The sequence below is a fragment of the Panthera onca genome, chromosome A1 (genome assembly GCF_046562875.1).
Source record: "Panthera onca isolate mPanOnc1 chromosome A1, mPanOnc1 haplotype 2, whole genome shotgun sequence".
In the NCBI taxonomy this organism is placed as follows: Eukaryota; Metazoa; Chordata; class Mammalia; order Carnivora; family Felidae; genus Panthera; species Panthera onca.
Genome location: NC_138339.1, coordinates 213,153,316 through 213,181,124, shown reverse-complemented (window position 1 = coordinate 213,181,124; position 27,809 = coordinate 213,153,316). Strand labels below are relative to the sequence as shown.

The window sequence follows — 27,809 nt, the reverse complement described above, 5'->3', positions numbered from 1 at the left end:
CTAAGACCAAACTTAGCTGAAGGAAGGAAATAACAAGGATTAGAGTAAAAATAAATGAAATAGTGACTAAAAAGATGACAAAAGATCAATGAAACTAAGTTATTTTTTTAAAGATAATCAAAATAGACAAACCATTAGCTATACTCACCAAGAAAAAAGAAGACAGTACTCAAAATCAGAAATGAAAGAGAAGACATTAAAAGTGATACCACAGAAATACAAAGGATCATTAGAGACTATATTAACAATTATACATCCACAAAATGGAAATGTAGAAGAAACAGATAAATCCCAGAAACATACAACCTACCAAGATCGAATCAGGATGAAACAGAAAAGCTGAACAGACCAATTATTAATAATGAGATTAAATCATTAATCAAAAACCTCCCAACAAAGAAAAGCTCAGGACCTATGGCTTAAATGAAATCTACCAAACATTTAAAGAATACCAATTCCCCTCAAACTTTTCAAAAAAAAAGAAGAAACATTTCCAAATTCATTTTATGAGACCAGTATTATCCCGACACCACAAGCGGACAAGGACACTATAGAAAAGAAAATTATAGGTCAATATCCCTGATGAACATAGATGCAAAAGTCCTCAACAAAATATTAGTAAAAGGATCATACATCATGAACAAGTAGGATTATTCCAGGGACGAAAGGATGGTTCAACATCCACCTATCGATGTGAAACACCATAAATGTGAAACGAAATACAGGATAAAAATCATATGATCTCCCCAAAGACACAGAAAAACCATTTGACAAAATTCAACACCCACTCATGATAAAAACTCTCAACAAAATGGGTATAGAGGGAACATATTTCAACATGATAAAGGCCATATGACAAATGCATAGCAAATATCGCACTCAATGGTGAAAAGCTCAAAGTTTTTCCCCTAAGATCAGATACAACACAAGGTTGCCTGCTCTCACCACTTTTATCCAACATAGTACTAGAAGTCATAGAGCAATTAGGCAAGATAAAGAAATGAAAGGCATCCAAATTGGAAACCAAGAAGTAAAACTGCAGATTACATGATATTATATAAAGAAAACCCTGAAACTTAAAACTGATCAACAAATTCAATAAAGTTGGAGGATATAAAATCAATATACAAAAATCTGTTACCTTTCTATATACTAATAACAAATAATCAGAAAGAGAAATTAAGAAAACAACCCCACTGGTGCCTGGATGACTCAATCAGTTAAGTATCTGACTCTTGATTTTGACTCGAATCATGATCTCAGAGTTGTGAGATTAAGCCCCGTATCAGGCTCTGTGCTGGATGTGGAGCCTGCTTAAGATTTTCTCTCTTCCTCTCCCTTTGCCCCTACCCCTGCTCACATGTACACACACACTCTCTCTCTCTCTCTCTCCAAAAAAAGAAAAAAAGAAAATGATCCCTTTTACAATTGCATCAAGAATAAAATACCTAGTAATAAACTTAATCAATGAAGTTAAGACCTGTACAATGAAAACTATAAAATTCTGATGAAAGAAATTGAAAACACTAATAAATAGAAGATATTCCATGCTCATAAGTTGGAAGAAATTTGTTAATATGTCCATACTATTCAAAGCAATCTATAGATTCAATGAAAGACCTATGAAAATTCCAAAGGCATTTTTCACAAAAATAGAACAAACAATCTTAAAATTTGTATGGAACCACAAAAGACTCCAAACAGCCAAAGATCTTGGTAAATAACAAAGCTGGAGGCATCACCCTTCCTGCATTCAAAGTATATTACAAAGCTATAAAAATCAAAACAGTATAATATTAACTTAAAAAGAAACACACAGATCAATGAAACAGTTCTGAGAGACCTCAGAAATAAACCCATGTATATATGGTCAATTAGTTTATGACAAAGGAGCCAAAAATGTAAAACAAGTAAAAGATAGTCTTGTCAATATGGCGTTGGGAAATTTGGACAGCTGACATGCAAAGGAATAAAACTGGACCCTTATCTTATACCATACACAAAATCAACCCAAAATAGATTAAAGCCTTGAACTAAAGACCTGAAACCATAAAACTCCTAGAATAAAACACAGGGGGTAAACCCCTTGACATCGTTCTTGGCAGTAATTTTTAAAATCTGAAATCAGAAGCTAGGCAACAAAATTAAAACAATGGGACTCCATCAAAGTTTAAGAAGTTTCTACACAGAAAGGAAAACCATCAACAAAGTGAAAAAACAACCTATGGAATAAGACAAAATATTTGCAAATCATATATCTGATAAGAGGTTATATACAAAATATATAAAGAACTCATACAATTCAATAGCAAAGATAGACGGACAGATGATAGATAGATCTCATTTTAAAATGAGTGGAGGATGGGGCACCTGGGTGGCTCAGTCGGTTAAGCGTCCGACTTCAGCTCAGGTCACGATCTCACGGTCCGTGAGTTCAAGCCCCGCATCGGGCTCTGGGCTGATGGCTCAGAGCCTGGAGCCTGCTTCCGATTCTGTGTCTCCCTCTCTCTCTGTCCCTCCCCCGTTCATGTTCTGTCTCTCTCTGTCTCAAAAATAAATAAACGTTAAAAAAAAAAAAAAAAATGAGTGGAGGATCTCACTAGACATTTTTCCAAAAACATAAAATGGCAAACAGGTACACGCGAAGGTGATCAGCATCACTGGTCATCAGGGAAAATGCAAATCAAAACAACAATGAAATATCACATCACACCTTCTAGAATGACTACCATCAAAAAGACAAGAGACAAACAAGTGTTAGAAAGACGTGAAGGGAACCCCTGTACACTGTTGGTGGAAATGTAGACTGGTACAGCTACTATGGAACAGTATGGAGGTTCTGAAAAAATTAAAAATAAAACTACCATATGATCCCAGCAATTCTACTTCTAGGTATATATCTGAAGGAAATAAAATCACTCTCAGGACGCCTGGGTGGTTCAGTCGGTTCACTGTCCAACTCTTGGTTTCGGCTCGGGTCACGATGTCTTGGTTTTGTGAGTTTGAGCCCCTCATTGGGCTCTGTGCTGACAGTGTGGAGCCTGCTCGGAATTCTCTCTCCCTCTCTCTGCCCCTCCTTCACTCATGCTGTCTCTGTCTCTCTCAAAAATAAATGAATAAACTTAAAAAAAAGTATCAGTCTCTCAAAGAGATATCAGCACCCCCATGTTCACTGTAGCAAGACATGGAAACAACCTGTGTCCATCAGCAGATGAATGAGTGAAAAATGTCACACACACACACACACACACACACACACAACAGAATATTTTTCAGTCATTAAAAAGAAGAAAATCTTGCTACTTGGTGACAACATGAATTGACCCTGACAGCATTATGCTAAGTAAAAAATCAGTCAAAGACAGACAAATACTGTATGATCTCATTTATATGTGGAATCTAAAAAAGCCAAACTCCCAAAAACAGAACAGACTGGTGGTTGCCAGAGGCAAGAGGAGAAGGGTGGGGGAAATGAGTGTCAAAAGGTACAACTTACAGTTATAAGTGAGTCCTGGGGATGGAATATACAGCATGGTGACTACAGTCAACAATGCTGTAGTTTATATTTGAATGGTGATAGAACAGTAGATCTTAAAAGTTCTCATCACAAGAAAAAATACATCTGTAACTATGTGAGGTGAAGGATGTTAACTAAAGTTGTTATGGTAACCATTTTGCAATCTGTACATATTATACATGTCAAATCATTATGTTATACGTCTTAAACTAACATACAATGTTATATGTCAATTATATCTCAATGAAACGAGGGAAATTTTTTAAATTAAAAAAACCTTTTTAATAATAAAAAAGTCTTTTAGTATAAGGACTTTAGGGTATTCCTCTTGGCTTATGAAAGTCCTTTGGGGGACCATTTCAAACTTAACTTTTTGGTTTGTAGATACTTCCCAGATAATCAAGACAGTGTCTGATTCTAAAGACTACTAAGTTTTGAAAAATAAGTCACTAAAATTACATCATGGCTGTGAATACTTTATTAATTGCCTATTAAGAAATGAAACACACATTATTTTTTTAATTCCAGTATGGTTAGTTTCCTGCCGCAAACTTACATTTCTCATTCTCTTTTGTGGTGCTCTACAACCCTTCTTTCCTTTATTAGTTATACTTTCTAGTTGTTCTGCAAGTATTTAACATGTCTTCTTAAGGTAGATACTAAAGAGCAGAAGCTATGATTTGTATCTTAAAATCGCATCCAGTATTGAATATGCAATATGTGCTTAATGCATTTTATATAGTCCTCCAAAACAAAATGGCTCTAAAAGGTAAACTCCTTCAAATAATGGCTCTATATTAGTAAACACTGACACTATAAAGGATTACTGTATTGCAGAAAATCTTAAAATGGAAAAAGAGGCGCTTTAAAAAACATTTCATAAAACAAATCAAATGTGAACCACTAGATAATGAAGATGTAAGTTGGGTAAAATCCAAATGTACATTCTATGTTCTTTGGGGGGAGTATAAATGGTAAGTTGCATCTTATTCTGGATATTAAACTTTAATTTAGCATGTAGGACAAAATCTGAAAATTATCCTTGATAATTATATCTCATAGATTATCGTTCATAATCACTTACATTGCCTTTAACACTTGGTTTTGTACATAAAAGTCCATAAAGCATTATGTACAATGTAGTCTGCCAACCACTGAACTACACTGAAGGAAGTAAGAAACGCAAGGAGAGTTTCTATGTACAAGTACGGCCATTCAAAACATTATGCCTTTAAGATAATAATGATCAGAGTCCTAGTGGTGAGCTCTGGTGATAAGGGAAATATTCTTGTGTGCCTGCAGAATTTATTCCCTTTTCCTGACTGCTATATTAAGGCTCTAGGAATTTAATACACTTTAGTACCTTTATTTGTTAGTCTAAAGATTAAACGGGATGGGAGAATCCTAGCTCTTAAACAGTACAAAAATTAAATAAAGCTCGGATATATCTCCAGTACGGACAATTTCACCGTGAAATTGAAATATAACTTTAAATATCACATTGCCTACATCAAGGAATACAAACTGTTCCCAGGAATGCATGTGACTGGGACTTGGGAAGTGGGGTTCATGGGACTGAGTGGTGTTCTCTAATCTCGTGGCAAATGGAGCAGTTTTGGTTTCATCACTTTTACTATTGGTCTTTTGAATAACATTTAGCTTAACATAATTCCACAGAAGTGTTCAGAAAGTATGAAAATCTCAAATGTTCATCATTTCAGAAAGTAACAAGTATGAACAATAGTTTTCCTGGGCCGCTTGGTAAAATATTTTAGGCTTCGAGAAATCAATAAAAATGCATAGACTCATCTAATAGCATATAGAGTATTTTTTTAATAGGTCATCAACAGTCAGCTCCACTGTGCCTTTACCTACTTGTTACATAGTCTAAGTAGTTTAGATTCAATGATCACAGAGAAGGGAGCCACAGCAACGTATTCACATCTTGAAGAGTCTTCTCAAAAACAACACTACCTGACTGAAAGAAAAGGCTAGAGGAAAGCAAATAAGGGTTACCTTTCTGTTTAATATGTAAAGGGCAAATATTTAGCTTCTGCATTTGTGATACAAACGGGAAGAAAGAGGAGCCAACATTTATTTAGCATCTGTTATTTGGTAGGCACTATTATAAAAAGGTATCGTCATATCATTTTATATTATTTCAACAAGCCTAAATATTACTAACTCCATTCAAAAATGAAGAAACTGAAGGGCAGAAAAGCTAAAAATAACTTGACTTGGATCCTATAATGCAGTGCTTCAGTGACAGAAGCAGGATAAGAATCTGTTTGGCTCAGCTGGTATTTGTTGTTATTTGTTAATACATAAGACATTTATTTGTTATTCTAAAGATTAAACAGGATGGGAGAATGCTAGTTCTTAAACACAGTACAAAAATTAAATAAAGCTCGGACGGATCTCCAGTACAGACAATTTCACCATGAAATTGAAATATAACTTTAAATATCATGTTGCCTACATCAAGGAATACAAACTGTTCCCTGGAATGCACGTGACTGGGACTTGGGAAGTGGGGTTCACGGGACCGAGTGGCGTTCTCTAATCTTGTGGCACTAAGTGCTGTGTTTACGTGCAGAATTATCTATGTATCGGTCTTCACAACAACCCTACCAGACAGAAACTATTACTATCTCTATTTTACAAATGAGGACACATTCACCTGTTAAGAGCATATACTTTTCAGTTTACATTGTGAGAGAGAGCACATGTGCATGCAAGTGAGCAGGGGAGGAGCAGAGAGAGAGAGGGAGTGAGAGAATCCCAAGCAGGCTCCACACTGTCAGCACAGAGCCAGATCTGGGACTCACTCTCATAAACTGTCAGATCATGGCCTGAGCTGAAATCAGGAGTCTGACACTTAACCAAATGAGCCACCCAGACTCCCTGAGAGTATATACGCTTAACCAGCAAATCATCTTTGTGAAATTTTCTACAGTTTCTAGGTTAACAAGATAAACCTTTAAAAACAGAAATCTTAAGTCAACTCCTAATTATCTGTTGTAACAACAGGAATGCTTTGGATGATATCGACTGACAGTCTCAAAAACCTTTGTGTTTGGTTTTATAGTAAGTTCCATATTCACATTTCAAGACTATGAATGGGATGCTATGGGGGTCCAATAATAGTTCCAGAAAAATAACAAGGCCATCCTGAATAATATTAAAGCAAAGAATGGTCAGAAATAGAGCCAACTTCCTAATTTGGTTCCCTCCCCTACCTAAAACCTATTCTCAGTAAGAAACTTCATCTCTTATATTTAAATAAAGCACCAAGCTCAACCGAACCATTTCCTTTGCTCCCTACCCCTTATCTTTTCTTGCTAAGTCAAAAGAAATAATAACATGTTTTGGCCTTAAAAATGTGCAAATCTACAAGAGATCCAAAAAACTGTATCAATACAGGACTTTATGACCTATTCTGCTTAATGATGTTGATTAAATCATCAGAAGATCTGCTGCAGATGACATACTGTAACCAACCCCCACAAAAATTTGAGTGGGCTCTAAGGGAACATAAGGTAAACAAATGAATATAGCGACTAGCAACTAAATGGCAGGGGGCATATTCTTAACTTTAAGTGTTAAATGTTATCACAGAGCAATCACACAACATCATTAGCTTTCTCCTATGTGGTCCAAAGTCACACAATAGATACTAGGGTGAAACAATTATAATAAAATATGCTAGATGTCAAATTGTGAAAATAGAAAAGAACTGTGAAATAGATCCTATATTATAACAGAAAATATGATAGATAATAAATCATAAAACTGAGTTCAGAAAGAATGGGGTATCACAGTAAGGGAGATTTTGACAATTGCTTTGAAATTTTAGTACTGTATTCCAACATAAGAGCTCAGAGCCCCTTGTTAAGGAATAAGGACACATCACATCTTTGCCTGATATTTTTAGGGATTTGGGCTTTTAAAATGTAAAAATTTTGTATTTTTTCCTCTGCTTCCTATTCATAATTTAAAATATAAGGAAAACTTTACTGTAACATTTTCTCCCTTTTTCAAGACAAGCTTGGCCACAGAATAAAATAAGACTTATGTAGCTCACCTACCTTATACCCAAAATAAGACTAGCTTCTCGCCTACTCATTTTCTGTTCAAATCCTCCTTTATAGTAGGATGAAAGGCTCTGTACAGGAAAGAAAGAGCATGAAATAATTAGTTGCATGTATGAGGTGGCAGGACCTCAAACCTATCATAGCGGCAATAAGAGTAATGCATTTTACTACAAGGCAACCTGAAACTGTAGGGGGGGAGGGCACTAAACAAGGATCCTTTACAAGAAACTATGACCAAGACGAACTTAAAAAACATTAACAATTTTTTCACATTCAAATACATTGATTTTTCTACACTAAGATATAACAGAATCAAAGAAATCAACAGAAGCAAAGGCTTGAAGTCTTCCTAAGCTCTGCAATAATTTTCTCATTGGGTAACCTTGACAAGTCATTTAATAATGATATGACACACATCTTTTTTACCCACTGGACTGGTTGATAGAGAAGGAAGAGGAAGAGGAGGAACTGACAAAGTGGGGAGGACGTCAGAATAGCAGACAGCAAGGCCAAGAGAGAGCACAAAACTGGACTGAAAGGTCACTGAAAGGTGGCTGGAAATGCATGAGCAAGGAAGACCATAGTATCAGAGAGGCAACTAGGGGCCAGATTGTGGGGGGCCCTGTAAGTGGCAGCAATCTTTAGGATTCTATTCTCAATGGTAGGAGAAACCAGGGCACTGGAGTCATGTCATTTGGCTTTCGTTTGAAAGGATTACTCTAAATACCACGTGAAGAATAGGAAGAAAGGTGCAGGAGGGAATCAGGAGACCAGTTAAGACGAGATAACAATAACCTAGGCAAGAGATGATGGTGGTATGGGCCAACGTGGTAATAGAGGAGGTAGTTTGAAACTGGTCACGTTCTAGATGTATTCTGAAAGGAAAAATAATAATTTGCTTGGCAGATTACATAAGGGATATGAAAAAGGGATTAAAGATGATGCAGTAAACACTGCTATACACGTGCAGCTCCCCCTTCAGACGTGAAGGACTTACTTCGTGGACGTTGGGGCTGTTGCTGGCAGACAGCACTCAGCTGTCAGACTCGTTAGAGGAGTTGCCTTGGCTAAAGAAAGTCAAGCTCAGGCCCCCTTCCCAGGGCAGTTTTCTATTTAATGACTGGTTGATATGGGGGGATAAACATTGTAGTTCATTGAGTTCAGTCCTTAAACTTCCTATCTATAGTCACTTATCGAGTGACATCATTCAGTCTTGTGGCTCCTTGCCCCAACCTGGGACAACCACAATGAGCTACCCGTGCTCCAGAGCTCACTATGGGGTTGGCTGAGGCCTACTGCAGCCTAAATTGTCCTTCTGTCCTTCCTTCTCTTCCCTTCTGGAGCTGTTGATCCTAAAAGCACTCCCTGATGAACTACCAGCTTGCTAATTTCTGTCTGTCTGCTTTGTCTCAGTTCCAAGGAACTTAAACTGCAAATGACTTTAAGGTTTCTGGCCTAAATTGCCAAACTGCCACTAAATGACTTAGAGAGGGAGCAGTTGTTTATTGAGGGTAATAGGTATCAGGAGACTGGTTTTGGATATATTGAGTTTGAAATGTCTGTTAAATATCTAAATGGAAAAGTCTGACCTGGAGATAACATTTAGGAGTCACGAGTATATATAGACAGTATGTAAAGCCATGAGACTGAATGAGATCACCTAAGGAGTAAGAGTAGGTAAGAAGTCCAAACAGTGAGCCCTAGAGATTGCAGGTTTTAGGGGCACACAAAAGGAGAGGAATCCGTAAGCAGACTGAGTAGGACCAGCAGTAAGGCTGAAGGAAAAGCAGCCCAAAGTAAGGAAGGAAAAAAGTTTCAAACACTTCTGTAGGTGAAATCAGATGTGAGCTGAGAACTGACTGCTAGATTTATCAAAGAGGTCAAAGTCTTTGACAAGAGTCGCAGGGAGTAGGAGTGAGAGTCTGATGAGACTGGGTTTGAGAGAGAACAGGAGAGAAGGAATGGGAGACAGCTCTTTAGGAGCTCGTAACAAAGCAACAGGATGCACGAACTCAACTTTAGAAGGAAAAAAAAAAATGCATCGATGACTGTACTGTATACATGTTTCTAAAACATGAAACTCTATTTTTGTAAGGAAAGATAAATAAGTGTATGTTTACATAAAACAAACTCTGAAAGTATATATACACTAAAATGTTACTTCTGGTTGGTGATGTTATGAATAATTTTTTTCTTCTTTATTTTTATTTCCTAAGTTTTCAACAATGAACACAGACTATTCGTATAATTTTTTTAAAAAGGAGGACTAAATAAAAGACCAAGAAAACAAACTTAAAAATGAGTCCCAGGGAGCCAGATCTGGTCATTTATATAAGCTGCTCTCTTTGAACAGCTTGATATAAATTTCCACCTGGGAATAATTCCCTGGCAATTAATTCATTTCACAAACACTTCAGCACCTATTACATGCCAGCAACATTTCAAAAGAGACAGGTCAAGTTCCATCCTTATCACATAGATGCTAATGTATCAATGCACCAGTGCCGTGAGGGATATGACGTACTATTTCAAGTTCCAAGTAATTTACAATCTAGAAAGAAAACTAAAAATACCCGTCTCTAAGTTGTAAGGGGAGCAAAAGAATCAAATTATGGAAGTACACATAGTAACCTGGACAAATTATACACACACATGCACATGGAGATTATATAAAGAACAAGGGGACTTCACAGAGGAATAACAGCTAGTTTTAAGTTTTCTCTCAACAGATCAAAATTTTTACTAGATACGTACCTTACTCCCTGACATTTCTGTAAGTATTTATTTACCTTAGGGAACTCCAAAATCTCAGCATAATAAACATGATAAACTGATGTTTCATGAAGTGTCACCCCACGAGTCAGAAACTCATTAGCCCTAACAGCAGGTAGTGTATCAGAGCAATTGATTTACTTTCTGGTTTGCCCAGGTAGAAAAGGAGACACAGAAAAAACTACTTAAATTTTTTTTAAATTCTTTGTAATGTTTATTTATTTTTGAGAGAAACAGAGACACAGCAGAGTGAGTCAGGGAGGGGCAGAGAGAGACAGAATTCGGATTCCACAGAATCTGAAGCAGGCTCCAGGCTCTGAGCTGTCAGCACAGAGCCTGACACAGAGCTCGAACCCATGGACCATGAGATCAGGACTTCTGCTGATGGATGCTTAACCGACTGAGCCACCCAGGTGCCCTAGAAAAAGCTACTTAAAATATAGCATCTAGATGAGACTCATACCCTAAAACACTGACCTTCTTATGAGTAAGTTAATCTCTGCATATCCAAAAGGAACAGTTTAACTATACAAAAACTCCATCAAATAGAGTAAATGGTTATATTTTTCTAACAGAATTTCCAAGAACAGAAACAGGATGCCACGACTTTTATGCTGCCATTTGAAATATACCCTGCACCTTACAAATTATTATTTTGTGTTATTCTATCTATAAAGCATACACATAAACAACATACCTCAAAATCATTTTCGTTCTGAAATTAGCATTAAATGCTATGGTGTCACATATTATCAAAGGAGATACGAAATGAACCAAGTTCAACAAAACTTCGTTAATTGGCTCAGCCAAGAGCTTGAAATACAAAAGCCCTCCACACAACCAAAGAAGAACTATATCATTCCATAATCTTAAGAAGAAATAAATTTACCATAAACTATAATCTCCTATTATTTACAATAATCTATTTCGTTTATAGAGCCACAGAGGTACGATTTTAATTTGCGTTGTTTCCATGAAATTCACTTAACCATAAAACAAAAGAAGTCCAATTTTTAAAAACTGTATTCAAATAAAGGGACATTTTCACAAATAGAAAAATAAAAGCCTCGGGGTGCCTGGGTGGCCAAGTCGGTTAGATGTCCAACTTGGGCTCAAGTCATGATCGCACAGTTCGTGAGTTCGAGCCCCGCATCAGGCTCTGTGCTGACAGCTCGGAGCCTGGAGCCTGCTTTGGATTCTGTGTCTCCCTCTCTCTCTGCCCCTCCCCTGCTCATGCTCTGTCTCTCTGTGTCTCAAAAATAAATAAAAACATTTTAAGAAATTAAAAAGAAAAAGAAAAGCCTCAGAAGAAGATGAGTGACTTGGGTTTCTTCCCCAGGAAAAAAAATTAGGGGTAAACACTGACTGAGTTTATAATAGACACTAACATATGAAAGGTCAAGCAAAAAAACTACTGGTTCAAAACAGAAGATTGAATAAAAAAAGGTCTTTTGCTTCCTAAAGTGCCTCTGAAATAAGAAGAGAGATATTTTTAAACAGAAAAGTCCATATGAGGCCTAGAAAACAAGAAATGAGACAAAGAGAAAACCAGAGAGCTGAAAACAGGTAAGATTACAATTAAAGACACAAAAACATCACTGCAGCTTCAAACACCAGAGGAAAGTGGAAAAGCCTTCCCAGGAAATAAAGAAAGCACTAACTTTAGAGTCAACAAATATAATAATGACATCAGGATAATTAATTAAACCAGAACAGCAGAGATGACCATTTCTAACTCCATTAACACAGAGCATAAGGGGCCTACCACCTACCATTTTTGCCCTCTGGCTAAGAAAAACAACTACTAGCCTGAGATGTATCTCATTGTGGGTGGTAGGTCCCAACAGAAGCAAAGGAGAGTACTAGCAGATCACACTACAGAACCCAGGAGGCCAGTGAGGGGGACAGTTATGCCAAGGAATGAAATATACACAGTGCTTAATCTTTCCTCAACCTCTCTCTGGAGGTCTCAAGCCTGCCTCTGGGTGCCTTGCTTTGGAAAACATGCCTGTTGACATAAACCATCTTTGTATTCACAGCCCACTATCAACACTCTTGTTCAATTAAAGTGAATGTACAGGGGCGACCTGGGTGGCTCAGTCCATTAAAGTGTACAACTTTGGCTCAGGTCATGATCTCATGGTCTGTGAGTCCGAGCCCCACGTCAGGCTCTGTGCTGACAGCTCAGAGCCTGGAGCCTGCTTCGGATTCTATGTCTCCCTCTCTCTCTGCCCCTCCCCTGCTTGTGCTCTGTCTCTCAAAAATAAATAAACATTAAAAAAATTTTTTTTAATAAAGTGAGTTTACCAAACTGTTATACTATTATAACACTTACATTATTCAACTCAGTCCTCACAAACATACACCAATAACCAAGGATTGTCAGACATTTGAACAAATCCAATACCACGGGGGGCAATAAAACAGAACAAAGATGAACAAGTAACAACTGGCTTTTGGAGGAAGGAGGTAAATCAGAAAGCAGAAGAGGACTTGACAATTTTCAAATTAGTATCTTATATCCATAAAAGAGTAAATTGCTATGAAAAGAGATATTAAATATTACTGAAGTAAAACATTTAGTGATGGATTAAATAACAGACTGGCCATTGCTAAAACCCAATCTGGTGATCTGGAAGATAAGCTATGGAAATACTGTGGAATGTAAAACAAAAAGATAAGAAGATGCAAAATAAGAAAGAAACTGTTCAGTGACATAAAGGATAGACTCAGAGGTCCAATGTGTCTCTAGTAAGAGTTCCAGGAACAGAAAAGAGAGAAAATGTAAAAGAAAAAATAATTAAAGAAAAAGTATAGGAGAATCTTCCAGAATAAAAGATAGGGAATTTTCACTTAAATTTCACTGAGAATACCTGTGAAATTTCAGAACATCAGTAATAAAGAAAAAAAAAACCCAAAACTTCCAGAGTTAAAAAACAAATAAAAATTACCAAAAAACTAAAAACCTAAAACACAAACAACAAAAGAAAACTGAAACAGGCTGCTTACAAAGGAGTAAGAATAAGAACACAAGAAATTCTGGCTAAGAGTCTCAGTTACCAGAAAATGTGGCTGAGAGTATACAGGAAAGCATGTATGTGGGCACTGAGGTTCAGTCTGAGCAGAGATTTTTTTTTTTAAGTAATCTACACTCAATATGGGGCTCAGACTCATGAGCCTAGAGTTGTAGGCTCCACTGACTGAGCCAGCCAGTTGGCCCCTGAGCAGAAACTTCTGTTCTTCCCTCATACTGGCTCACCAGATTTCCAAGGAGCCAGCAGCTGATGACTAACAATGAGAGAAAAGAAACAAACCGTTTAGTAGAGAAGAACTTAAAACATTTACCATCCACGCATTCCATATGAAAAAATTACTCCAGGTAGTATTCAAGAAAAATGGGGGGAAAAAAAGGTATGAAAATACAAAGATGAGATTTAAGGACAAAATGATGTTAAATAAAGTACAGAGAAAACAAACTTCAGAAGAAATTTAAAAAGAACCCATAGAGGGGCGCCTGGGTGGCTCAGTCGGTTAAGCATCTGACTTTGGTTCAGGTGATGATCTAGCAGTTCCTGTGTTTGAGCCTCACGGGGGTGGGGGGGATGGGGGGGTGGGGCGGCTCTGTGCTGACAGCTCAGAGCCTGGAGCCTGCTTCAGATTCTGTCTCTCTCTCTCACTGCCCTTCCCCCACTCACACTCTGTCTCTGTCTCAAAAATAAACATTAAAAAAAATTTTTTTTTATTTTTTTAAATTTACTTTTGAGACAGAGAGAGACAGAGCATGAGCAGGGGAGGGGCAAAGAGAGAGGGAGACATAGAATCCTAAGCAGGCTCCAGGTTCTGAGCTGTCAGCACAGAGCCCGAGGCGGGGCTCTAACTCACGGAGTGTGAGATCATGACCTGAGCTGAAGTCGGATGCTTAACCAACTGAGCCACCCAGGCTCCCTTAAAAAAATTTTTTTTTTTTAAAATATAGAAACTTGAACCTTGAATGCTTTCCAGGTTCTCTTGAGCGACAGAGATTTAGTGGCACACAGTTACAAATTCCTATTTTTTTTAACAACCCTATTTGGTTTAATAATGAATCATATTAATAACATCAAAACATTGTAAATGCTGTGTTTTATGAAGTTTGACTTTTTGGAATCATTAGTGCCAAGAGAAAGCATGCACATATTTAATTTCTCAGTTTCCCTAGAATTATTAATATTTAAAGAATTGTTTAAAACACCCTTATCTTCACAGAGGTATAATTATGATGACAGTGATGATGATAAAGATGTTCTAAAAAATATTTTCACTGCAAACTGCAACAGTAGTATTTTGTGGGGGAAAACAGGGCCAGATTTATCAAAAACTGTTTCTTAACTCAAGCCCACAAAGGAAAAGGAAAGAGGGACACATTATTTCTCTATTTAGTATACCCATGACAATCTCTTAAATTATTCTACCTTATCCGTGAGCCTCCACGGAGCAGTGAAAATTTTCTCATTTTCTTGCTCTCTCTTCCTTTACAATGTTAAATAATGCCGTTCTACAAAACTTGGGAGTCCTTTATTTATAATATAAATATATCTACTGAATATCACCTTAACAGAAGAGAAATAATTTCTGAAATTCTCTCCATTCATTATTTATAAACATATGGAAAGACATAAGTAACACTGAATTAAGGAATTATGCCACTATTTTCATTCCTGTATTTCAAGCCACCATTATCTATTACCTGAAGTATCTCAATACCCTCTTAACTGGATTGAGAGCTTTTACTCTGGCTTGTTCTTGTTGACCCTCCATGCAGCAAAGTGATCATCTAAAATGCAAATCACGGGCACCTGGGTGGCTCAGTTGGTTAAGTGTCTGACTTCGGCTCAGGTCATGATCTCATGGTTCGGGAGTTCGAGCCCCGCATCGGGCTCTGTGCTGACAGCTCAGAGCCTGGATAGAGCCTGCTTTGGATTCTGTGTCTCCCTCTCTCTCTGCTCCTGCGCCGCTCACATTCTGTCTCTCAAAAATAAATAAACATTAAAAATAAAATAAAATGCAAATCACGTTGCCCCCATGCTCAAAACCTTCCAAAAGCTTTCCATTATACTTGAAGTAAAATTCGCAGTTTTGATCATAGTCTATGGGGCCTCAAATGATCTGGTCCCTATCCTACCACTATTCCCTTTGCATATTTCACTGGGGTTATTCTTGCTGCAAAGCTCATTTCCACTTCAGGACCTCTGCAGTGTTTCAGTCCCTAGATAGCTCTTTCTTCAGAGATTCACATCTGCTCTCTCATCTTCTCAGTGAAGCCTTCCCTGACCCATCTAGTATCAATTCCTCTCTGCTGTTATTCTTTAAACTCTTAGCCTGATTTAGTTTTCTTATAAGCAGTCAACACTTCTACATAGTATATACTTTACTTATTCATTCACTTGTTAATTGTCTGTGTCCACTAAAATATACACTCCTAAGGTCAATATCTTTATATGGTCCTTGACTATACCCCACTCTCCACAGTAATGTCTGGCATGTAGAATGAATAATTACTGAACGAATGCTAAATACCTATTAATACTGTAGCCAAATAAAATATAAATAGGAACACAGAAAAAAAAAAAAAAAAAAACACACATGCTCCCTCTAATCACAGACATACATTTATAGGTCTGCAAAATCACTTGCAGTTCTTTTGGACCTGAGTTTAATTATTTGTCAGTATGTCATCCTTTGAAAGTGTGGTCATTGTTCACGGCTAACTAAGCCTCACAAGCCTGTAATGCCTTTGCTAAAACAAGTCATTCATTCTCCAATTGCTGCAAGCCAAGTTGATCTATCCCATATCTGCTTCTATTTCCCAGAAGTCAACGATTATGCTGCAACGCTTCAGTGAGTTTTCTTTGCATTGTGTCCAGTAGTTACAAACCAGTCCACTACGCAGTAGCTTTTAAGTATCTACTATCATTCATTCTTCAATTACATTTAGCTCAGCAGAGTAGCTACAATGCCTATAGATGAATGTATAAGCCCTATAGGATTTCAGGATTGGAATCTTATAATTTTATGTTTGAAATGATCAGGCGGTGGTACACGGGGATCAGTTTCAAATTTTATGATGAAATAAACTCTTGGGTAAGCTCCATCAGGGCAAGGAACTTGTCTGTTTTATTCATCAACTATATCCAGCTTCTACCACAAGAATTAATATAGACAATCACTAAAAGAATTAATATTAATTAAACAAGGAAGATAAATTACCTCAAAGTTGGTGTAATACTACTAAGAGAGATATAATAATTAGATGTCAAAAGCAGGAATAAGATTAGAAATAAAAATAACATGACTAAGAGACTGAAACAAATCAATAAATAAACACCCCAAGGGTATCATGAAGAAAGTAAACTACAAATGTTGAAAAATCTAAGACATTTTCTAAATTACTATCAAATATGGCATATAAACAAAAATCAAAACAAGCCTTCTAACTAAAGCCATCTTTAACTCACAGGAGTGGAAATCTTCTTTGCTGTTTCTGTGATTACTTGTTCTAGAGGTTTCCAGATCTGAAATGCATAGCGACCTAAAAAACAACAGGAATAAGAGCAAACATATTTTCCATAATATGGAAAGACAATACCCACAAGGTAGAAACTACAATATTTATCGATAGTTTCTTTTCTATGTATTATTTCAATAACTATTTCAAAATTTACCAGAAAGTTCTATTTTTCCAAATGTCTAATTTATTGAATGGAGGAAGCATTTCATTTTAACATAATTAAAATAGTTATTAGATTGAGGGATGTCTGGGTGGCTCAGCTGGTTCAGCATCCAACTCTTGCAGGTCAGGTCATGATCCCAGGGTCGTGGGATCGAGCTCCTGCATTGGGCTCTGTGCTGAGCATAAAACCTGTCTGGGATTCTCTCTTTCTCCCTCTGCCCCTCTCCCCAGCTCACACATTCTGTCTCTCTCGAAAATAAAAAATAAAATAAAAATAAAAATAAAGTTATTATTTATCAAGTTCTAATTAATGATTATAAAATTAGAAAATGTCAATGTTTATGTATATCTTCTATTTATACCATATGATAGGTAACAAAAAAAAAAAAAAAAATCCTAGTACTCTAACACAAACTATAGATAAAGTCCTTTTATGTATGTGTAGATTCACACATCTGGTTATTTGTACTGATTTTCCCAGTGATAATCACTTTGAAATACTTAAGAGAACAAATACTATCTAGGATCTGTAAAACATAGGAACAATTTTAATGGAACTATCTACAAAGTAAAAAGCAACTATGTAAGAAATATTCACCAAAGATATTTACTGTCAATTTCTCATCAAATTTAACTATTCTCCTAAAAGCATAATTTATTTTGGTGCTTTCTTTTCTTAGGTATCCTAATAATTAAAACTCCTGAGTCATCAATAGCAAAACAGGTCCCAAACTATTTTGAGGGCATAGAACAAGAATAAAATATTACCTGATTAATTTACCTTTTATACCCTAATCAGCATTATGTACCGATCAACAGTAGTGTCTCTCTTCCCAAAAGTCTTACTAGAAAACCCACTATGATACTCTGGATTTTATTCAATTTCCAACCATAACCTTCTTTGCAAATCAAGATTTCCACTGGGAAAGCTCAATTACATACACCTCTTAGAAATTTCCTGTCTAGGGGCGCCTGGGTGGCTCAGTCGGTTAGGCGTCAGACTTTGGCCCAGGTCATGATCCCGCGCTTCATGGGTTCAAGCCCCACGTCGGGCTACGTGCTGACAGCTCAGAGCGTGGAGCCGGCTTCAGATTCTGTGTCTCCCTCTCTCTCTGCCCCTCTCCTGCTTGCACTCTGTCTCCCAAAAGTAAATAAATATTAAAAAAAGAAAACATTAAAAAAAAAAAAAAAAAGAAGTAGTTACCTGTCTAAACACACTATTATTCCTGTGCAAACAACATGTGAAAAATAGGATGCTAGGTATGGGAGATGGGAAATAGCCAATCCACATAGAAGAGAAAAAGTTCTTGACCTCAAGGAGAGCATTAAATAAAGGGAAATTAAGTTAAATAAGTGACACTGAATAAGTGAGAGCCTAACTCATCCAAACCTCTTGTCCTATAGATGTCAATTTCCATCTGATTCTACAATAGTACACAGTATAGCTTTTAAATTACCTCAAAATTTAAAATATAAAAGCACATATAATCAGGCAGTCTTGATGAAAAAAGTAGGTAAAGTCTTCAACAAGTGACATCTGAAGGTTTACTTTAACCATAAACCAGAAGACCTAGTTCCAACAAGTCTAAGTGTACTTTCTCCTAAATTCCATTATTCAGTTGCATTTGGCTCTGGAAGAGAGCTGCCTGCTATTAACATTCTAGTTAGTAATAAGAACTTGGCAAAAGTGTGGTATGTACACAATTCACACACCAATTCTTCTCATTTTAGAAAGAAAACCCTGGCAAAAGTACAGCATCTGTCTTTAATTTCAAATAAAAATCTTCCATTTGAATTTCAAAATAACTATACCAATTCTGCTAAAATAGTTGATACTAAAATTCACGTTTCATGTTTAGGGCCAAGTTTGTCAGAATTCCTTTTTGGACGATAGTCTTCTCAGAAAACCTCAGTGTAGTCATCACGATGAGACACAAGACGTTGATGGCACAAAGACCAAGAGAATCTGAACCACTGATCTTGATTTTTAAGTGTTTATGCTTAAGGTGCTTTAAGAGAACTGCATGAAATTAAGTATCATATAAAACAAAACAAAACAACAATCTTTTATGTCCCATTTTGCAATTGGATCTTACCAACTCCATATAACCACAATGGAATGTAGCTTCACTTAAAGAGAAGATCCAACAAACAAAATCAAATCCACGAAACTTAAGAGACACAAATGCTAAAACAAAAAATGTAACGAGAGATGCTCTCAGATCAACATCTGATTAGGAAATAGCTATCCAATTTACAACTGGAAGAGATAACAATTTTGCTTTAAATTTTTATAACTATTTGGTGATTTGGACAGTAAAAGAAATTCTCCCAGGTTTTCAGAAGAAATTACACCAATGTGTTAAAAAAAAATGAAGTAATTAATACATTACAGGGAATAACTATACTCATCAAAAAAAGTGACTACAGGGGCGCCTGGGTGGCTCAGTCAGTTAAGCATCCGACTTTGGCTCAGGTCAGGATCTCGCGGTCCGTGAGTTCGAGCCCCGCATCGGGCTCTGGGCTGATGGCTCAGAGCCTGGAGCCTGCTTCCGATTCTGTGTCTCCCTCTCTCTCTGCCCCTCCCCCGTTCATGCTCTGTCTCTCTCTGTCTCAAAAATAAATAAAACGTTAAAAAAAAATTTAAAAAAAACAAAAAAAACCCAAAAAAAAACAAAAAAAGTGACTACTCAGGAAATGTGACATCTTACTGCAAGAAAAAAACAAGAATAAACAAACAAAAAAACAAGGGAGAACAGAGGAACCCCATATCAGTTACATTGCTTCATACTGAACAATGTTTTTATTTTTTATTTTTATTTATTTATGTTTTTTAATGTTTTATTTATTTTTGAGACAGAGAGAGACAGAGCATGAACGGGGGAGGGTCAGAGAGAGGGAGACACAGAATCTGAAGCAGGCTCCAGGCTCTGAGCTGTCAGCACAGAGCCTGATGCGGGGCTTGAACTCATGGACCGCGAGATCGTGACCCGAGCCGAAGTCGGCCGCTTAACCGACTGAGCCACCCAGGCGCCCCTGAACAATGTTTTTAAAGTACATTATAGTTCAAGCTAAAAAAAAATACTATGAAGATCAACTATTATTGGGGCTAGTTTTCCTAGCTTCTTATTGTTAATTTTCTTCACTACACAGTTATCTAGCTTTTGCTACACTGACAAATGTTCAGGGACTATAAATGGAGAAACAAATGAGAATGTATAATGTCTTAAAACCCAAACCTCAGAATACAGAGGGTATCCTCATGAATCACTATAGAAGCTATTTGGAAATATTTCTCCTGCAACATTTATTGAGAAGTATGCTTTACTTATCTTACCTGCAAAGGCAAGAGTTGCAACACCCAGTCCAACAGCTATCAAACTTCTTGCCTATAAAGGAAAAAAATGATTATCACTTACAGTCTTGCACTGGCTTTTTTTTTTCTTCAAGTAAACCATTTAAAATAATGAGAATAATTATGTTAAATACAACATTTTACTCAAGCTCTGCTGTGAAAAACAGAATTTTTTTTAAATCTGCAGTGTCTATGGGATTCTACCTGCTGTGTACCATATTAGCTAATTTTCAGTGAACTTGGGGCACCTGGGTGGCTCAGTCGGTTAAGCATCCGACTTCGACTCAGGTCATGATCTCATGGCTCGTGAGTCCAAGCCCCGCGTCAGGCTCTGTGCTGACAGCTAACAGCCTGTAGCCCACTTCAGATTCTCTGTCTCCCTCTCTGTCTGCCCCTCCCCTGCTCATGCTCTATATCTCTGTCCTTCTAAGTAAATAAACATTAAAAAAAATTAATTTTCAGTAAACTAAAATTATTCTAGATTTCACTTAATTTCTGTATATATGAATTCATTCTACCCAAGATCTTTTATGCTAAAATATTTTCTATAGGTTATTCTTAATAGTGGTTAAATATATTTATCTTCTACAAAAATAGAAGGAACATATTTCCTTTATATTTGCAATAGCATTTGCTATTATTTTAAATTTTGATAAAACATTAGATCTATGTTTAGTAAAGAAGTCAAACTGCCAAAAATTAGTAAGAATTATGAATAATTTAAAAGTTAGTTTATTTCTACCTTTACAGACCAATGTAAAGTTTTTTAAATAAGAGCCAAGAATTTAGAATCCATAAAGTTATGAGCTCATTCTGATAAAAATCTAATTTAAATTGGTTATATTCTATGCTTTTCTCCTTTACCATCTCAGAAAAATATTTAAATCAAAACAGATAAGGTTTACATAACACAGCTCAATAGCTCCCCCACCCCAACATCCATTCCCCCTTTCTTCTCTAGGATCGGGAATTCCTATTTTTAGTCAGACATATTTCCAAGCCTCCCTTAGACTATGACTATGTTAACTAAATACTGGCTTATAAGATATAAGCAGGGTGGTATATGCAACTTCTGAGAAGTCCTTTGGGGGATGGAAGAAATGTCCTTCTCCTTTTCTATTCCTCCTTCTTACCGGCTAGAAATGTAGATATTCTACAGCTAGAGCAGCCATGTTGGATAAAGAAGGAAAAACAATGAGATGAAAGGAGACTGTGCCCCAGATGATCAGGGAGACGCCATAGCACCCCAGGACTGCCTCTATTTACACAAGATAAAAATAAAATTCTATCTTTGTAAGCGCTTGCAGCCAAATCAAATTTTGATGGATACAGAATTCAGAAGAGACACGATAGAAATGTTTTTCTCTAATGGTGAGAGGTAAATCTGTTAAGATCCAGGAAAGACTAAAAAATACATCTAGAAAAAAAATTTCCTCAGTAGGGAACAGAATGGATTCATTTCACACTGGTGCAGAAGTAGTAAGACAGAGGTTGAGCCTGGAGGGATGTTATGAAAGTGGTCTAACTTTAATATCCAGCATCTGTCTCTTAGAAATCTAGAGCTCTTCATAGACAAGATGAAGGAAGTTCATCTATGGTTCTCCTCCTCAGTTCTAATGCTAAGATATACTTTTTTTACCAGGCAGTAACACTGGACACCCTAGTAAAGAAAGATCTTTTTCCCCCAGCAGAGCAGAGGAAGTCTAGAGCTAGCTACCCAGAGAGGCAAAACAGTTTCCAAAGTTCCCTTCAGGTTGTCTAGACAGGTTGTCTGTCCTGAACAGAAGGGAGGTATAGATTTAAAGAGTATAGATTTAAAGAGGATATTCTGTTGAGGTATATGTTTACCATTTTCTAAAGCTTCCCTGAGGCTGTATGGTTTGAAATTTCCAGTCTTATCTTCCACTGGTTCACTTTAATGAACCTCAGTCCTAACAAACTACTCAACTGTTTCATGTGTGAATTTATTCCTTCCTTATAACCTTGTTTAGTCTTTCATCTGTCTAGAAATATTTATCTTTGCCTACCAGATATGTCCTGTTCTTAACACTTTAGTCTAAATCTGCCACAGAATTGGAGAAGTCATTTGTAACACATAATTGACAATGAGCATATATCCAAAGACATGTACAGAATTCCTCCATATTACTAGTAAGGGAGACAATCCAACAGAACCATGGGCAAAAAGGTCAGGGACTTTATAGAAAAACATCTAAATGGCTAATAAACATATGAAAAGGTACTCAACTAAAAGAATACCTAGGGGATGCTAACAACAAAATGCTGCAGAAATATTAATACCAGCACATAAAGACCTCTGGCCTTTGTGGAACTTCTGTCCGTTGAGCCATCTCAAAAGCGCGAAACAACAGTATCTATAATTCCTAAGGTTATTGTGAGGATAAAATGTAATTATGTATGTAAAGGACTTAACACAGTGGGTTGGCACATAGTAAGCAGTCAGTAAATGTGAACTGCTTTTAATATTATCAATAAAATAACTACTATTAATTGAATATAAGTGGTATAGCAGAAAAAAGAACAGTGTTCTGCAAACACTTAAATTTGTCTAAGGGAAGATTCATAGAAGTAATTTTTGAGGTAGGCCCTAGAAAATGAGTTGGTCTTCTCTAAATTAAATAATCCAAATTCTCACATTTCAAAAAACCATATTTGAAAAATACAGTCTTAAAAAGGTGTGTTATTCTAATTTCACATTTTTATAGATTAATAATTGTGTCACTTTTACTATTTTAACTACTCAAAATACAAATTGTTGCCTCTACAATTCCAAAGAGATTTTCATTTGGAGGTATTTATATCAGAAACATTAAACCATTAGGCATCCGGTCACTTTTCCCTTTAATATGTAAATCTAAAATGTTTAACAATATTCAATTGAATTCAACAAATAAGTATTAAGCACTCTGCTGTCATTCTCCATTTGTCCTTCTAGATTCATTCTCCACCCTTCTCTGACTTGCTCTGTACTTCTGCATCCCCTTATCCACATTATCCAAGTCCTCACTTGCCCACTAGTTTCTGTCTGGGCTTTACCAAAGAGAGGAAGTGTCAAAAAGAACACCAGGCACAGGTGACCAATCCCAGGAGAGGACTCCAAACACTTCTGCCTGTTGCATCTTGGTATCAAAGTTGCCAAGGAAAACATTACACAGTCAAGCACTGGATAATGCTTTCCTTACACGAAAGAAGACAAAGTTCAGCTCCAGCTGTATGCATCAGTCCGTTATGGCTAATGGGTTCCCCCTCCCCCACCCCCAGTGCTAGCTAACTAAGGGAAATGGGCCTACAAACACCCACCCCTCTGGTGGCGCAACAGAAGGACTCACCCCTCTCCACCCCACACCATCCCTGGAGTCTGAAATACTGAAAGCTGAGGGCATATGTGAGAGCCATTGACTATGCTTCAGCAGAACAAATCCCACAAAGGTGGTAATCCCAGCACAGGGTATGTGAACTCCTCATCTCTTGGTAGGGAAGTATTCTGAGCCCAGCACCCACTTTTATATGGCCAAGCGGGATTGATAACTGTGCACAAAAGACCGACTTCTTAAACAAGAAGCATCAGCAGAAAAGCAAAAGGTGGAAAAAGATAGAAGTAATGGTACAATTTACTTCCTGTTATGTTTCCTTTTCAGCCACAGCTCCTGTTAAAGGGCTCCTCTTCCATGCCCACGACTCTCACTGGGTTCTGGAACATACATAATTCCCATTCTCTTGCCCCTTTCTCTGGGTGGATAACAGTCTCCAACCATTGCTAGCCCCTGGATGATTCATCACCCATTTCTGGTTACCTTAAACCATGCCTCCCTGTGCAAATAATCTCTTCATTAAACTATCTTCAAAAAAAAAACCATCCATTACTGCCAGGACCCTCACTGACACAAAAATTACTGTATATCAGTCACTATATTATGCACAACAGACATAGCATGTAGCAAGGCAAAGGTCCATATCAAATGAGTCCTATGTAGGACCTGAAACGTGATGGGCCTCCAACGTTTAATCTCCCAAAGACCTTTATTTTTACCCTTATTACAACATTTACTACACTAGTTTATAGTTAGATGTGCTCTGTCTCCTTTAGCTTTTCTACATATAAAGAACTTTTTAAAAATCTGGTTAAATCTATGGGTCACACCAGAAAACCACAGATATATACACACAGCAAATTTTTTACACATAATTTGAAGGGATCCAAAGGTTTCTCTGAAGCCCTTTAGTTCACAAGCCCAACATGAGAACCTCCATAAAAAATATATAAATAAATAAGCTCGCTAAAGTCAAAAAGGGTGTATCATTTACCTTCGTGGTCCTAGAGCACATGAGAAGACCTGCCACATATATTTCACTTTACATTCATTCAACAATACAAGAAAAGTATTAATACAATAATATATCAAATACCAGAAAAATAACACTGACGACAGAGTTAACCTCTGTTTCTCAAGACTAACTTTATAGAAAGATAAACATGAAAGGCCTTACAACCTTTAAAGTCAAAAAGAAACCAAGATCACTGGCGCAAATAAGAATGTTCAATATATGACCAAAAACTGCAGTCAAATCTTATTTACCCACAGTGAATGGACAAAGTTATGCACAGCTTTCATCAAAAACTCATCTTTCTGGGGCACCTAGGTGGCTCAGTCGGTTGAGCGTCCGGCTTCAGCTCAGGTCATGATCTCATGGTTTGTGAGTTTGAGCACAGCATCAGGCTCTGTGCTGACAGCTCAGAACCTGGAGCCTGCTTTGGATTCTCCCTCTTTCTTTGCCCATCCTCCACTCAGGCTTGGTCTCTCTCTCTCTCTCTCAAAAATAAATAAATATTTAAAAAAAACCAATCTCATTTTCCTTATTGGAAGGGACCTATAACTGATTTACCTCTTTAATTATATTTTAATTAATTGATATTAAAATAGTTTACACTTTTTAAGCATAAACCATTTATAACAAATAAAAATATATTATTTGGAAATTGAACTCCACTTGAGATTTTCAAAAAATACCATGTATCTTACACAATCAGATCTTAGACTCTGAAATAAGAACATAGGTCTTTCTCATAAAGTTTTCTATGGAAATACTAAAACTGTTAGATATAAAGCAATTAAGTTAAAACTTTAACATTAACTGGTCCAAAATAAGAATATGATCAATTTCCTAGAAAAACACATTTATCTGCTATGTAACAGTTTTTCATGCACTAAAACATCATTGGTATTTTTTTTTCAGACACAAATTGAGAGAGCTCTAAGGCAACAATAAATTCCCCCAGCCCTCCACATATCTGAATGACCCCAAAGGGGAAAAGAAACTATCTAATTGCAAATGTAGAAAACAGGAAGTACAGGAGATTGAATCTGAAATCTCAGCAAGTAGTTCAGACAGAATTCTTGACAATACCTTTATTCGACTTTAATTTTTAAAAGTAAAATAACATCTAAAACATACTGGGGCGTTTAAATAGCCCATGGTTCATTTGGCCTAACTCTGTAAATATCAGAGAATTCCATCAACATCTCTAATTTACCACTATTCAAAAAAAATTTCACATATGCTCTATCACTATGCTATTTCACATTTACTTAAATTTCAGTATTATATCCTCAGGCTAACAGGATCTAATTTCTTTCTTTTATATAAGCAACATCATATCTGATCCAGTGTCAAGCACACGATATACTTCAATTTTTATTTTGAATGTGTTTTAAATAATGATTCTTTAAAACTAAATTGCCAGTAACAGAACAACAAAAACGACACTGAAAAGACAATTTAAAAGCAAAATGGCGAATGAGGCACAGCATTACTACCACAAAGACAGTCATTTTCTAACAACTAGGCAATAACCAGGTTAAATGTCTAAAATTGCTCATGCGACTAGACATGGTACATCTGTGATTTCACAGAAAACTACAGAAATGTTATTTCTTTGACTTAGGAAAATTACAATAGGTGCTGAAAATAGAAGAAATCAGGCAATGTTCTTTAAAAAGAAAGATGTTGGCACAAAAACAGACACATAGACCAATGGAATAGAATAGAAACCCCAGAATTAGACCCACAAACGTATGGCCAACTAATCTTTGACAAAGCAGGAAAGAACATCCAATGGAAAAAAGACAGTCTCTTTAACAAATGGTGCTGGGAGAACTGGACAGCAACATGCAGAAGGTTGAAACTAGACCACTTTCTCACACCATTCACAAAAATAAATTCAAAATGGATAAAGGACCTGAATGTGAGACAGGAAACCATCAAAACCCTAGAGGAGAAAGCAGGAAAAGACCTCTCTGACCTCAGCCAACTAATTCTTTACAACCGGTCCAGACTAGTGTTTGGGAACAGTGGTCTACATATAAGGAAAACAGAAAATATTCTACTTGCACCAAATTTGGAAATTCAGCTCTTAACAATTTCATTATGGTCACCATGGAAAACAAAGACTATATGTATACACATAATAAATGTATGTGATATTGCCCAATGGTATTTAATTAAGTCTTAAAAATTCATGACAATTTTAGATTATATCTGTGAAAAATGCCACAAAGCGGTTTTCACTTTTCATAAAGCATCACCTTTGACCATACACAAAGTATGAGTATTTTAAATTTTAAAATGTCCAGGCATATGCATAATAGCATATGCAGAAACCAATGAATGGTAACTTCTCAATGAAATCATTGATTGGTTTCAAAATGGTTAGAGAGTTACCAGAGACAATCTTTTCCCTAGACTGCTAAGTCTGGCTGAAGAAAAGTTTTATGTCCACACTAAATGGCATCAGTAGAAAATTATGGCTTCTGATGTCTGCTGACCTTCAAATCTGTTCAGTATCATCATCATCCTCAACCCAAATTCATACCGTTCCTCTTTGCCTTTACTATTCTAAATATTTACTTTTTAAATAAGACTTCATTCATGTTTTTCATCCATGCAGCAGGTATGAACTCTCTCAATCTTCCACCCTGATTATCCATACATTCCACTCCTGAATGTATAGATAAACATGGGCTTCAAAGTTAATCAGGTTCAAAATCCAAACCAACATTTACCAGTTCTGTTACCCTAAGCTGATCTGTCTGGGCCCATTTCCTCATCAATAAAATGGCAATGTGAATGCCTACGTCATAGGATGCTCAAAACGATTTATGAGACAAGATTATAAAAAATGACCAGCACACTGTGCAAACAATAGCAGATCTCTGCTAGTCCTTCTTTACTTTTACTCCTTTCTATTCCTCTCTGCTCAGTCCACCTGGAAAATCCCTACTTACTCCTCAACAAATAGCTTTAAGTCATCTCCCAATGAAGCTTTCCCCATTCACCTCCTCA

At 36.7% G+C, this 27,809-nt stretch overlaps 1 protein-coding gene across 1 annotated transcript in view; it reads right to left on the bottom strand.

The window, feature by feature from the left end:
- The window catches only part of DNAJC15 (DnaJ heat shock protein family (Hsp40) member C15), a 68,505-nt gene that overhangs the window by 18,933 nt on the left and 21,763 nt on the right, over window positions 1-27,809 (bottom strand). Inside the window, exons 2-4 of the mRNA XM_060637108.2 lie at window positions 20,430-20,481; window positions 16,878-16,951; window positions 7,606-7,682 (exon numbers count right to left, since the gene is read on the bottom strand). Coding sequence (XP_060493091.1) covers window positions 7,606-7,682; window positions 16,878-16,951; window positions 20,430-20,481 — 203 coding nt within the window. The remainder of the gene's footprint in view (window positions 1-7,605; window positions 7,683-16,877; window positions 16,952-20,429; window positions 20,482-27,809) is intronic.